General features: G+C 49.5%; 1 protein-coding gene across 36 annotated transcripts in view; it reads left to right on the top strand.

Moving 5' to 3' along the window:
* Positions 1 to 14,549, top strand: part of Camkii (Calcium/calmodulin-dependent protein kinase II) — an 86,510-nt gene that overhangs the window by 39,622 nt on the left and 32,339 nt on the right. For all 36 annotated transcript variants that reach the window (XM_076910074.1, XM_076910075.1, XM_076910079.1 and 33 more), the window contains exons 4-9: positions 5,729 to 5,783; positions 6,292 to 6,430; positions 7,000 to 7,102; positions 8,540 to 8,718; positions 9,120 to 9,242; positions 9,327 to 9,410. In XM_076910074.1, coding sequence (XP_076766189.1) covers positions 5,729 to 5,783; positions 6,292 to 6,430; positions 7,000 to 7,102; positions 8,540 to 8,718; positions 9,120 to 9,242; positions 9,327 to 9,410 — 683 coding nt within the window. The remainder of the gene's footprint in view (positions 1 to 5,728; positions 5,784 to 6,291; positions 6,431 to 6,999; positions 7,103 to 8,539; positions 8,719 to 9,119; positions 9,243 to 9,326; positions 9,411 to 14,549) is intronic.

Consider the following 14,549-nt stretch of genomic DNA (forward strand, 5'->3'; position numbering starts at 1 on the left):
GGCTAATTAGCTGTGCGACTCGTCCATTACGGGGATAATTACTCCGGGTGGAACGTTTGGAACCACCTGTACAGGCTTCGCAAACGCTTTCGTCTGTACGAGGGAGCAGGACGTGTGCGAGGTTGCTTCGACCGTTTCGGCAGCCTTCTCTTTGCACTGCACCCGGTTAACCCGCTCGTCCGCCGTTTCGATGATCATCCGACCGAATTGCACCCGCTGCGGAATTATTCACGCGAGAACGAGCTGATCCTCGAGGCCTGCCTGGTACCGGATTCGAGCTCTCGGTGGTCAAGTTCACGAGAATCCATTGGAGAAGATTTTTTTGTCGCTTCCTTTTATAGTTGCGCTGGGGTAGGAAAATGAGGGAGGAACTAGGGTGGATGGTAGATTCCATGGGGTTTGCGCTCGTGTTTAGGAGGTCACTATTATGTAACGCGGAGCATTAAGCCACGATTTCAATTAATTCAGGGTAGTTGGCTGTCTGGGAAGCGTGATCCCTCCCTTGGGTGCAGTCGATGCGAGTCTTCTGGTTTACGTTGTTGACCATTGCCGGTCGCGTGCCGCACGTACACCCCGATATTACGGGGAAATTAGTCGTACGCGAGCCAGTGTTCGTTAAACGATCCGATTTTACGATGGTTACCGAACGAAAGGAGGCACATGGGAAACCGACGCGACATTATTTTCTATCGCCCCAATATCTTTGCGATACTCGCGCTGAATTTTACATTACCGCGCGGAATTGACCCAAATGTTTCATCGATATCGTTACTCGTCATCTTCGTCCGCACGGTGAACCGTGTTTCAGCCTCTCGACGACGGTGTTCCGTCTAGCAACGGAATTTGGCGGAAGCGCACGCGCGCGGCTCGATTAGCACAATGCCAACCTTGAACCGGCCCGGTTCCTCTAGGTATTACGACGAATACGCGCCCAACTGCTGGACCCAGGCCAATCGCTATCGTCGCCGCGGGGAAAATTTTTAGCACGACGTGCCAAGTAAGGCTCGATGCGCGACGGCATTTTTCTGGGATCGACGTCCACGGTATTACCCGAGTCGTTTCGACGATACAACCTCGAGGTTTGCTCTACACGAGGATCGAGCGAAGAGAAACAAGGAACGAAGCACCGCTCGGATATCATCGACCTAGAAAATGTCGCGTTAAACGTGCTTATTAGTAAAGCTTACCTTCTTCGTTTGAGAAGAATCTACTGGCTCCTTATTGGGGTGGTGATCAAGAATGAGCGCGCGAATGGAAGAGGGTGGTCGCGGAGGAATCGTATCGGAAACAATGCGGGCAAAAACGAGCGAGAACCGTGTAGTACCAAAACGGGAGGGAATTGAAACGAATAGTAGGCATTTCTCTGGTGTCCGTCGGGGGGATACGTCGAAGCAATTAATGTTTTTATTAATTGATCGGACGGAAGGAACGACAGAGCAGGGTGGAGCGATATCCAAGGGGACGGGACCCGACGTACACGGTGACACGGTCAAACGGGTATCACGCCGGTCTTTTATTCGTTTGTAAACGAATTTCATTGATCGTCCCCGTTAGGAATCCGTCGTCGACATACGCGTGTTCGTATGTGTATACACGCGCGTACAACCACGATCGAAACTATTCGCGTCGCGTTGCCGGAAAAGGGCTCCCCTATTCAGGGGATGATCATTTGCTTTAACGCGGCATTGTTCGCGGGAAATGCCGTTCTGTCCGGACCGATGGAGAAATTGAGCATTTCGTTTCATTTTCGAAAATAATCCCTCGATTATAATTTTTCACTTTTGCCTGCCGGAGAATCGGTAGCGGAATTAATCGAGAATAGGGAACCGGTTGAAGCACAGTGGAGAGTAAAGTTTGAACAGTGTAAAAACGATTCACAGTATGGATGTTGAGCATAATTTTTTAAGAGTATCGAACCTTTTATTAAAGAGCTCTTTATTCGAATGGAAACACAAGTGTAATCTACTTACGTCGCGCGTGAAACGCAAAGTAACGACACTCGCGCGACACACAATCCCCTCGTCGCATTTATTGTAATTAGTATTCATTAGATCAGCTTCTGCTGAATATTTATCGCGGAATTGTCGCATTGCGGTTAATCGATACACACTTAAACGGATCCCTGCAATATCATTACCGAACTCGTAAATACCACTCTAAAGCTAACGATTCAATTACCTAAATGCATCCCTTACACCGATGCTTCGATCGCTTCGAACAATTCCCTAAAATTCCATCGAATCCAGTCGCGAACACACGAGATATTCCCTTTGAAAGTTTCGTAACGAGACTGCGACAACTCTACCGAATGCGACGAACTCGAGGCACGATGGAAGAAAGGAAGGTAAAGTAAAGCTTCTCCTCTTTTCCAGCAGTTTTCTCGCGTTCCCACGATCGCCGTCGTCCCGTCTGCCGTTGGTGAACGCGAGTCTCTCGAGAGGACCGATAGCGGGCCGGAAGTAGCGTAGATCAATACTCGACGTCCGCGTGCCTCCTTCGTATCTCTGCTCGCTGGCAATTTTCCTTCTCACCTTGACGGATCGAGGCCCTCCGTCAAGTCGAGAATCAGCCACGAACGACGATCGTTCCTGGATCCGGAGAAGTTCGCCTGATCGAGCTCGCTTCGTAGAAACGATCCGCAGAGCTTGGAGGGCTTCCAAAAATATAGAACGACCGATTCCTCGAATCCTCGAACACCACGCGAAAGAGTCTTCGTCTTACTTTAGGATTCGGATTTCTTGCTCCGCTGGTTTCGATTTTTATTCCGCCGCCGTGGATCTCTGCCGGTGGGAAGCCCTGCGATCGGTGGTTTACGTTTGAATTATGTAGTATTTGATTCGACGTCTCCTCTGATTCGAGGTGATTCATAAAATTCCAGCTACGGTTGCCGGAAACTGCTGCTGTATCCGATGTTCGCCGTTACAAATTCGCTACAAAATCTCGCTGAAAGCTGGCCCGATTGATCGTCGACGGGGCGACGGACGGGGCCCCCCTCCCCGTTCAATGGGAACAGCTGTAAGGGTCGCCGTGGACGAATTAGGAGGCGATATAAACCGCGTCGCCGACAAAAGCCGCGGGGTTTGTTAAATCGGCCGGGTCGACTCCATAATTCATAAGGAGCGCCGCCGGTTTCTTTTATTCATCGTACGGCTCTATCCATCGGGGCTCGGACGTGACCGATGAATTACCACCGTCCTCTCCTTCCCGTTTCCATCATGGCGTGCACCAGCTTACGTCCGTTCCAGTCAACAAGTGATACCTATCGATCCCTGCCCGGCCGTCTCCGTCGTCGCCCCATTTCTCTCCGGGCAACCCACCCCCTTGTCGTTCCCGTTGCCCTCGCTGTCACCTCGATTCACGTCCCGCTTCCCTTCCCTTCCCTTCCCTTTCATTTCCTTCCACCGTGACGAACACGATTCCACCGATTTTTCTTCCACGCAACGCTAACCAGACGCTGCCGGATGTCTTGATATTTTTTTCAACCCCCTCGCCTCTTCCATTCTCGAGACGTATCGAAACTGGTAACTCGCGCTCATGGAGTATTCCGTTTGATCCAACTTGCGATTGGAAATCTCGTAACGTAGAAAATGTAGTAGGCAGCGGACGATTCCAGGGGAAGCGATAAATCAGGGAGTACGCGAGGGTACGCGTGACATTTCGGCGGCAGTTTAATGCCAAAGGCGACGCCTGGGTCGGCGGAAAGTTCAGCCGCGGGACGAAATCGCGAGAACGCGTAGCCTCGCGACGCGCTGCGTCGAGGTGTGGCTTCTGGGATCGATACTTACGCTGGTTACTCTCTTTCTCTCTCTCTCTCTCTCTCTCTCTCGTTTCTAGTCTCTCCTTTCCGTTCCCCAAGATTAACGCTCCTTTCCGTTCCCGAAGTTATCCGAATACGCTGTCGAGCGACTTTCCTGTTTAACTACCATCGCTGAAGTTCCATCGGTGAATGGACGTTAACCGGCATTGTTACTTATTGCTTTACACGTGTTTTCGGTACTGTATCACAGGATCCATAGATCTCGATTCTATTCGACGGCAAACGGGTTTACTTAACGCCGCGTTTAAGAAATTTCAGCGGGACTTTCGTTTAATCCCGGCAGAGTGTTGCGCTGGAGCGCGGTTATTTAAACTGTTAGCAGGTTAAGTGGTAACTCGTTCTGGTGATTGTTAATAAAGTGGTCGGCGAAGGAGGACCTTTTCTCGCCGTTCTCGTATTTTTCTGTTCCTTGCCAGCGGGAACTTGAGCGGGGAATTTTGTTACTTCCATTCACATATTAAACTCCAAATTAGCCCCATCAATCCACCCTCTTTCCCGCTTTTATTGCACCGTGAAAGGATCAAATAACACCACCGTCGGCAATTTCTTACCTTATATCGTCCGTAAAAAAGAAATCTTCAATGAATTCCAAGCGAAATAACTTCCATTTCTAGATTAAACCTTTACACATTCCTATTAAGCTCTCTTATTCCCCCAGGAAAGTGTTAAATAATAATACCGGCGCAAATTTCTGAAATTTCCCCTTTAGAAATTCTCGATGAATTCCATTACTCCTTCGCTTCCGCGATAAACTCTAAATTACTCCCATTCAAGCGTCCACCCCCTGTCTTATCTCCACGCGATAAACATTAATTAACAATTTCACCGGGAAAAATTCCGTCGCTGCCAATTCCCCGAAATCATCCCTCTCTGTGCCCCCTCGCTCAGACTTCGGAAACGTTGATCGCGTCGAACGACGTGCGATGGTTCACAGCCGGGTAAGAAAAATTACCCGGATCCGAAACGTGCCTCCTGGTAGACCCTCCGGTCTCGTCGATAAAAATTCCCATAATAATGGCTGTTCTAGCCTCTGATCTTCGGCTCCCTCTCGATCCTTATTGGATCGGTCAAGGGTATCAAAGAGCGGAGGAAGATAGGCTTCTTCTCACCCTCTCCTCGCTTCCATCCTCGTCGATCGGCTCGAGGATCATTCGAAAGGGATGAAGGCCGACGGATATCTGGCCGTCTGTACGGGTGTCTCGTTCCGGTGGATATCTCTTCCATTTTCATTAAATTCCGCCACCGACTTGTGCACGGTGTCGGGTCGACGGCCCCACCCCTACGCGTCTTCGCGAGGGCGCTCCATCATTCGACCGAGGACGATTTTTATGCCGCTGATTCTCCGCAGACGTCTCCAGCTGGGACACTTTCCTATCGATTACGTTATTCTCGGATTAGAAATTCGATAAGCGAACGAGATGAGAGAGAGAGAGAGAGGGAGGGGGTGAAAAGTTGGATGTAATAAATTTGTAAATTTGTAAATTTCCCGAGCGAACGACCGATCACTTTGAATCGACGATCGAGGGTCTCGGATGATAGCCTCGACGCCACGATTAGACGCGTCGGTTTTCAGTACGGATTAGATACCCGGGTACTCACTTGACATTAATTAAGCCCGATTCGACGTGGACCATTGATTCGTATCGCGAGGAATGTCTCTTCGTTGACCCTAATGAACGTCGTGATCGAGCAAACAGCCGCGGATGCAAATGATACTCGCGCGTGCACGCGCGTATATCGATCTCGCTCGCAGCCCTGATATCCCACCGTTTGCACAACCTATTTCCGCGTTTCACCCTCGTCCAGAGTCTCGTTTCGGACACTTTTTGCTAGACGAAGCTTTTTCATAATTTTTCATAAGTTTCTTATGCCACAGACTAATCGTTGCTGGGATTTTTCCGTCTGTTACAGTGAGATTGCACGACAGCATACAAGAGGAGAACTACCATTACCTCGTTTTCGACTTGTGAGTAGACCGAGAACTTAGATCGACGAATCTTTAACTGTTAATTAACGGTTCGATGTCTTTTATCAGAGAATACGTAATCTCACGTTCAGAAGACGAGAACTCGTTCAACCCCTTCGTCGTTCCTACTCTTACTCCACCGTCCTCGTGACTTTTCACGGTAATTGTTCATTTGTACCAGTCACCGGCTGACTATACGAACGGCTCTGATTTGCGTATTAATGAGCTCGCGTGGACGCGAGGTATCGATGTTCCGCGGCGAGGAGTATCGCGACACGTCATCTAATTGCCTCGCCCTAGGTCGATGTCGGGTCCAATTGGAATTCGCCGGAACTTTCTTAATTGCACGTTCGGTGAATATTAACAGCTCTGCGACAATAATTCGCGACAACTTTCCGGATTTCTTATTTCGAACGTTCTCGTTTTCTAAACCTGATTAACCAGCCGGAAGATCGCTCGTTCGAGAGCCAAGGTTCGCGCGTAACTTGGAGCTTTCTCTGATCTCCAGAGTGACCGGCGGCGAACTGTTCGAGGACATCGTTGCGCGCGAGTTCTACAGCGAAGCGGACGCGTCCCACTGTATCCAACAAATCCTGGAAAGCGTTCAGCACTGCCATCAAAATGGAGTTGTGCACAGGGACCTGAAGGTACGTAGAGGGACGAGAACCTAGCGCCATGCTTCAGAGGGTCCGGTACCACCGTGAACTGGAGACCGTTCTGTTTCTTTTAACCGATCAGTTTCAGATCTAACGTTTAGGGCACGATAGCCGATGGACGTTTCTTGGTAAAATAAGAAAAAGAGAAACGCGTAGGTAAAAACTATAGATATTCCTATATAAAATTTGTCTAGTACGCGCGTTTGTCGACGAATCTCGCGAGCAGAGAAACGCGAACAATAGAGGAGATTGATTCGACAAGGGGATTCAAAAATGTGTGGGGGGAAAAAACTAAGAAATGCGAGTGTGGCACTCGATGGGAGCCGAAAGACGGCGAAAGGGATCGTGGTTTTGGGGGTGGTAGGGTAGGAGAGAAAGGAAATGCGTGAAAAGCTGCGCAGCGTAGAAGGTAGACCCGCAGAATCTGTGTCAAGCATGCACGTATATATCTCCTGTTGGTGGATCAACCTACAGCATGGCCGCGTAAAAATGCAGGACAACGGCTACGGTTTGCGCGAACGGGTGAACAGGAATGTCGACGAGTCTGCTTCCTGTTGCAGCCCGAAAATTTACTCCTCGCGAGTAAGGAGAAGGGCGCGGTTGTGAAATTAGCGGACTTCGGATTGGCGATCGAGGTGCAGGGCGATTCGCAGGCATGGTTCGGTAGGTGTACCTATTTTTCATTCGTTCAAAACCAAAAACATCCTACCCCGACTCAAGTCCTCGTAGCTCGTGCACGGATCGAATCGACGAATCGAAATATTCCATTCGTCATCGAAACGAAACAACCCCCGTCGATCGTAACCTTTCCTTCCTCCATAGCAAAGAGAAACTGACTCGTAGCGGACATTTTCGTTCTCGTTCTCCACCCTTGCCTCGCCTTATTCACCCCTTTTCTCGTTAAACGCGCGTCGCGCAACACACGATGGCAGGGGCTGCGTTTATATACGGCGTGTCACGTCGAAACGGTCCCGACCGGCTGTTCCCGTTCGTTTTCACGCGCGGAGGAACGTCCCTCCCAGTCCACGGAAGTTCCCGGCGTGCTATTGGAAAAGTTTCCGCGTATTCGCAGGCAAAATGGATTCCCGGCCGCTTCGGAGATTTTTCGTATTGTGTTTGCGGTCAAAGAACCATTCCGGTCTCGCGCGAGCGCCCCCTCAGATTCCCCCTGCATCGTCCCGGAGATTGAATGTTGTTTTTTCTCCTCCTGCTGGACTCCCAAAACAGATTGGGTCCTCCGCGTTATTGTGCCGTGAAAATTGTTTTCGCGCCGCTCCGAAATTTTCCAAAAGCTGCACGAAATTCGCACGCTTGTTGGCTGCTCGAAAATATACCGTCAAACGTGGATGTCATATAGTTTAAAGTTAAGTATTGCTCGCGATTGAGTTTCATTGGAATACTCGATTTGTCTGTATTATACTTGACTCGTTCTACTTGATTATTCTAATGATCTTCACGATGTATAATACTATGATAAGACAAGGGTGCTGGCTTGCATGGAAGCAGTGCCAGTAGAGAAATCTTTGTAACAGCGTTCACCACTTCCGTTCTCCAAAATCCGATAGCCTTCACGAGAGGAAAATATCGAGATTAGCATCGATCTTCTCGAGTCCTCGCGAAATTACCACCGATTTGACTCTCTATGGAGGAAGTTTTCCGATCTTAAACACTATCCCTTTGCTTAAACGTGGAATATGACCGTTTAATGTCCTCGAACGAATTCTGCTCGTTTTGTTACACTCGACGATACCAATGTCCTGGGCAACGATCGATCTGTGCTCGAGTTTGACTATAGACGAAGGCAAAACTAGCTTCGATCTTCGCGAAATTACCACCGATTCGTTTCCACGACAATGCTTCCTCGTCTCGTATTCTATCTGTTTGCTTCGCGGTGAGATAGGAGCATCCGGCATTCTTCTGGATTCGCGGAGAATTGTTGCGATCGTGGACGTTTTCGGTTCTGTTCCCTCTCGATTATTAAAAACTGTTCAGGTAGTGGGGGTTGGAGGTTTGAAAGCGCGAAACGATGCCGTATGCTCCGTTCTGTGTCGCGACTGAACCTATCTACCTCGAGAGTGACTCGAAACGATCCGTGAAAAGGTTTCGCCGGGACGCCCGGTTACCTCAGCCCGGAAGTCCTCAAGAAAGAGCCGTACGGCAAGCCAGTCGACATCTGGGCGTGCGGTGTCATTCTTTACATCCTCCTGGTCGGTTATCCGCCGTTCTGGGACGAGGATCAACATCGGCTGTACGCGCAGATCAAGGCCGGGACGTACGACGTAAGAACCCAGTCGTTTGTGCTACTTTCAGCTCGATTCATCGCCAGAATCTTGCCAGGTTCGATCGATCGACTCTCTCGTTCGCGCGAAACCTTCGCGAAAACAGATCGCGTCGTCCTCCACGTACGGATCCAAAAGGGTTTCTTCGCCATGGTCGATCGATCGCGCTTGGGACCACCGGCTCTTCTTGATTGCTTTCTGAATTTTTTATCCCAACGGGTAAATTGTTCTCCGCGTCGAGACGAGAAACGCGGCTCGGATTAACCGAGTCGCTCGAATTTCCGCTAGCTCGGAACGTTCGCGTTTCAATAATTTCGAGTTCAATTTCGGAGAACAGAGTAACGAACAATAAAAGCGGCTAAGACGGTGGTAATGATGGTTCGTCTCGTTTGTTGACACAGTACCCGAGCCCGGAATGGGACACCGTCACGATGGAAGCCAAGAACCTAATCAATCAGATGCTGACGGTGAATCCAAGCAGAAGGATCACCGCCAGCGATGCATTGAAGCACGCATGGATCTGCGTAAGTAAACCCACCCCCTTCGTTCCGTTATTTAGTCGAGAACGACGCGCTCTAATTTACCATTCTTTTTCTCTCATGTTACAGCAACGCGAACGTGTCGCGTCCGTCGTCCACAGACAAGAAACTGTGGATTGTTTGAAGAAGTTCAACGCAAGGCGCAAATTAAAGGTAAGTTCGTCACATTAAAGGCCTGTCGTTCGTCATCCCCCTCGCGAATCGAACAAGGTTCCGCGCGAAAAACCTGTTCGTCGAAGAGCTGATCGCGTAGGTGGCGAGAGCGTAAAATGGCTCCAACGAAAGGCCAGTAATTAGTGGCTGGGACGCGAGGTCGCGAGTTTCTCGATTAACAACGGAAATTCGCCGGCGACGTGTCGCAGAGCGGAACTACGACTAACTAGTTGCACGCAAGTTTCGATTCGAGATGCCGAGTGTTAAGGTGCGCCAGCCCGTTAAACGATCTATAGCCGCGCACCCTCTGTCAGGATAAACCGGTGTTTAACGTTTAATCATTGGCCTCCGTTCTGTCCTCGGCAACAACTCGCGGCGAACTGCCTCGAAATTGAGTTCGCTTTGTCCCTGGTGCCGAACCTCTTTTCCTCGGCGAGCCGTTCGATCGACAGGTGTCCTAGTTCGTAACGTGGTTATTTCGCGTGGGCTGGACACGTCTTCCGTTGGGAGAGTTGCAAAATTTCGCGAATGTTTACCAATCGAATCATTCGCATGGAACATTTTTCTTAATCGACATGGAAGTAGAAAAATTGCTTGCTAAAATACCAACACTGTCGATCGTGAATCTATCGCTAGGGCAAAGGAAAGGAAAGGATCGTGCAAATCCTTATCATAACAGTCGACGACCTCGACGATGCTCGAACGCGACAATCGAAGGTGGCGAAGTACACGTAGGCCTTCTTTGTTTGGAAATTCGTGGATTTCCGTCGCCCCTACCTAGTCATCGTTCTTGGACGGCACGTTACGATCCCAACTGTTGCGGCCAGTGTCGCTCGAATTGCCGGCGGAATCGGGTGCAGTCGTGTTCGAGTGGCCCGTGTCCATCAGTGGACATCGCGGCTGGCTGGTCGCTTCTTGTCACGGTGTCGATCGTGTCGAATTGGGAAAAACGATACAGTTATCCGTTAAACGATCGACGAGCCTCGAATATTAATCGAGCACGGTGAAATTTGGCGAACAGATCGGTGTCGCGCGATTCTTGTTAGCGAACAGTGATCGAAAGTGCGTGGCGAAAGTGTCTCGTTCGACGATGCGTGGCTCGTCGACAGTGGCAGTAATTCTTGTTTTAAATAGGTTCCATAACAGCTGGGAAATTGCACGTCGCGTATCGCGCGTCTGTTTTCTATCGTCGAAACTGTCCTCTCGTACGCTTTGCGCTTGACCGCGATAGCCGAGCGGGGGCGTAATAATTGCATTATCGTAATAACGATCGACGTAGGGTTAGTAGATTGGATTACAAAAGAAGGTCACTTTGGCTTTTCACCTTTTTTTTTTCCTTTTCATCGCCGATTCCCATCGCTCTCGAACGCTCCGTGGCGATCTAATTTTCGCGTCCCATTCGAATTCGCAACCCCTCGGCGGAGAGTGTTGGCTCGTAACGCTGCTGTGCTTGCGGAAAGTGAGAAGGTACGCCACCATTGTTAATTGTTCTAACTGCGTGGGAATACTAATCTAGCGTAGTATCATCTCTCTCCTCATCCGAACGAACTTTCGAAGGTTATCAACTCGTGCTCGACAGAGTGTTTAGGGAAATTGCACGTAGTTATTCGAGCGAGCGTGCGTCACGTTGCGTAGCTACGTGACAGTGATTAAGTAACCAATTACCGGCCCATCTCGATATTATTCGCGTAGATAATCCCGGCGAGTGAACACCGCACTCTTTTTCCTCCCACCATTCTCGATGTTATCCGAGGGCAGCCGTAAGGGTGAGCCCTTAATCACGCGATCGTTCCATTATACTGAACGTAATTAGCGCTCGAACTTAATGCCCAGTTTCACGGCGAACGGTGGCTGGTTTAGGGTTGGGACGGGGAAATACGCGTTCGCGCGTTCCTCTTCGTGTGATTCGTGACGGTGGCTCGATTAGGGGACCTGTTTCTGCCCGAGTCCGCGTTAGATGCCGTCAATAACGTTTCCCGTTCGATTCCACTGTAACGAGATGCTCGTGAGATGGCAATGGCGATGGAACGGTGATAGAATCGTATAGAGAGTAATCAGGCTTACTGATAATCGTTAGGTCCACGGACGTTCGCGCGCATTCGCCTTTTTGCGAACGCGACTAACCAACTCCGTTTGGAAACATTTGCGAGAAAGCGTGTTAATCGCAGAAAGTAGCCATCGCTTAAACAAAGAGTCGTGCGTCAAATTAGCTCTGACTCGTCAGCAGGAAAGTGAAACGTGAAACACCATAGAAGATGAGGGCCTTGAGGAACAAGTTCAAACTCTGCAGACAACAGGATACTTCCGTTCCAGAGGTATTTACACTATTTTCATCGGGAAGGGTACACGATGCGACGGTTGGAATCGAGCAGAGAGAGAGAAGGGAAAAGATTGAAAGGACGAGTCGGTCGCGACCAAGTTTCGAGCTCGTCCACGGGTTATTAAACGAGGCTCTCCTCGTTTTTCGAGTTTGTTCAATCGTCGAGCCGGGGGACCGGCGTGAAACTCGAAACTCGGACAGAGTAATTCCATTCTGACCGTTTCTGCTTTGTTTCCCCATTCCATTTTTTCCGGGGCTCGAAAGAAACACTCGAACGCGCTCCGGGTAACCCTGTAACCTTCGATCAGACGTTCCCTCTATTTTTTCCAACCCCCTCCCCTTTATTTTTCCTTTAGTTACCCTCTTCTTCGCTTTGTCTCCCTCGTTTTTTTCATTTCTCGTTCCCTCTGTCTCGCTCGTTTCTCTTTAACGACCGAAAAAGCTGCTCTTTGATGTTTTTCACGGTAATTACCAGCCGTCGAGAGATCGATTTTAATCCTGCGCTCGCGATGAGAAGTGGGCGAAGCTGTTACTCGCATTATGATGCGGAGCGAGTCGTACCGTGATTAAAGAGCGAACTGGCGGATTTTTTCCTACCCCTCTATTCCCTCTCTCGGTTGGAGTTTTTAATGGTTTTTGGACGAGACCGACTCGGAGGAGATTCTTTGCGAAAATCGCCGCGCAACGTTTCCCTTCTCTCTTCCCAAACGATTGATCACTTGGAACCGTTCGAAACGAGTAAATTCCAGGCGCGTGTGTACGCGAATATTTTACGGACACGGATGCCGCCTCCCTTTGCCTCCCGGAGCGTCCAATTAATTTGAACGAATAAAAACAACGCCGCTCCCTTGGGCAAAAATCACGGCGAAAATCAGAATCAATTATCCGCGCGGTACCACGTGTCGTAAAAGCTCGATCGAGTTAATCCGCGAAATTGCTCCAATCAAACGAAGGAATTGATTCTCGTTTATTGAAACAACGCTCACGCGCGCGCCATTCGGCCAGCCTTACGAGCTAGAAGGAAACAGAGGATCGTATTGTTGCGTACGTCATATGAATATTTAATAGGAGAGATAGGAGGAGCGGAGGGGTGGCGGTATGGGTGACGCCAACGTTCTCTATTTATTGCCGCGTCGACTGGCTGCTCGCTGATTAATATTCGATATTTAAATACACGGCGCGTGTTACAACGCGCCGGTTTTCGGGACGAAAATAGACGGGCCGGCCTCTCTAATCGAAATCGATTGTTTCTGTCGGCAAATATTTGTCGTAAATATTTTCTGGATGCTCGACCGACACGTCAAACGTTGTATCGACGCCGCTCTTATTAGCTTTGTTTGCCAACGTTCGCGCGTATTTGTCGCGACGCCCACCACCGCCATCCGCCACCCTCGCGGTGTCGCTTCCGTTTTTCGAGGGGTCCACCCTTGCTCGAACCCCTCTGCGGGATGGATCTGTCCACCTTTGTAATCTCATCGAATCGGATCGCTGTACCAGATTTTTGTGGCAGCGACGAACCAGAGTCGACGCTAATTGACGTTACGTGATTTCGATATCGACACACCACGTACGTACTGTATCGCGCGATCAAGCCACCTTCTTTTATGGCAATTATCGATGTTTACAAATTACGGTAACTACTTTTCTCGTGGATAAGCAACGGAATTAATTATGCATGCTTAAGTGGTGTAGAACCTTGGATCGTATCTTTTGTTTTCGTGCGGGACAGAAACATTTTCCAACGAAATCGCAACAGCTTTCGCCGGTTAATCGATGCGTCGAATAATCGAGGTTAAACGTTTCCAGGCGGAGAGATAATTGGTCGGAAACGGTGGAGTATCGTGCCGTAAAGATAAACGGATCCACAGACGTTCGTGTGTACGCTCGCTGATTAAACTCGCGAGCAGTCGTTAAAAAGAACACACGGCACGATGCGTATCGGACGTTTTCCAATAATTCTACCCACCCTTAAAACCAAGCAGATTATGGAAACGTATTCCGTACACGATCTAACAAGCTCGACTCGGACGCAAGGACGAGGCGCATTAAAAAAGGCGACTCGCTCGCGTTTCCCATCAGCGCGAGGTCGATGAATAAAAGATACCGTTCCTTTCGTCTTTTATAGCGGGCGAAGGACACGATCCAGCCGCAATAATATCGCGTACGAGCAGAGTAACAGGTCGCGCGTCGATGAGGGTGTTTAATTTTGATGAAAGACACTCGGGACGCGAGCTAATGCCGCCACTATTAATCCATCGATCCAGCGCACAGGGGTTGTCCAACCTCGACGTGGATCGTGCCCACGGGATTAACGATAACGGCGAAATTGCTGGGGGTAGAAGAAATTATCGACGAGAAAGAGTCGAGTGTCGTCGCCAAGTCTCGAAGCTTACCCGTTGCAGCGACGCGTGTGTGCGATACACTGGCGACCGGAAGTGCCATCAGCAGTGCACAAAGAAGCCGCGCACGGCGACGCGCGGTTCGCTCGTGAAATTGCTCTGGTTCAAACGTAGTTACATATTTCTCTGTATGTCTCGCGCGTGTCCTTTCAGAATTTTCTTTGACGTCGAATTATCCGCCATTGTGTTCTGTTTACCGAGTAATTGAGCGCTCGAGAAGCGGGACGCTCCGAGAATATTCCACTGGGTTTTATACCGAATACGTTTTTAGAAACGTAGCTGTTATTCGATAGTGTCGAGTGCGACGTTAGTCGAGGATCGTTCAATGATCGAACGAAAGTTGGATTAATTAAAAAAAATGGGGTTTGTAGTTGGCTGACGGCTATTCAGTTGCGTGGCCCTGTTTATGCTTCTTTCGAC

Source organism: Xylocopa sonorina, chromosome 2, assembly GCF_050948175.1.
Source record: "Xylocopa sonorina isolate GNS202 chromosome 2, iyXylSono1_principal, whole genome shotgun sequence".
NCBI lineage: Eukaryota > Metazoa > Arthropoda > Insecta > Hymenoptera > Apidae > Xylocopa > Xylocopa sonorina.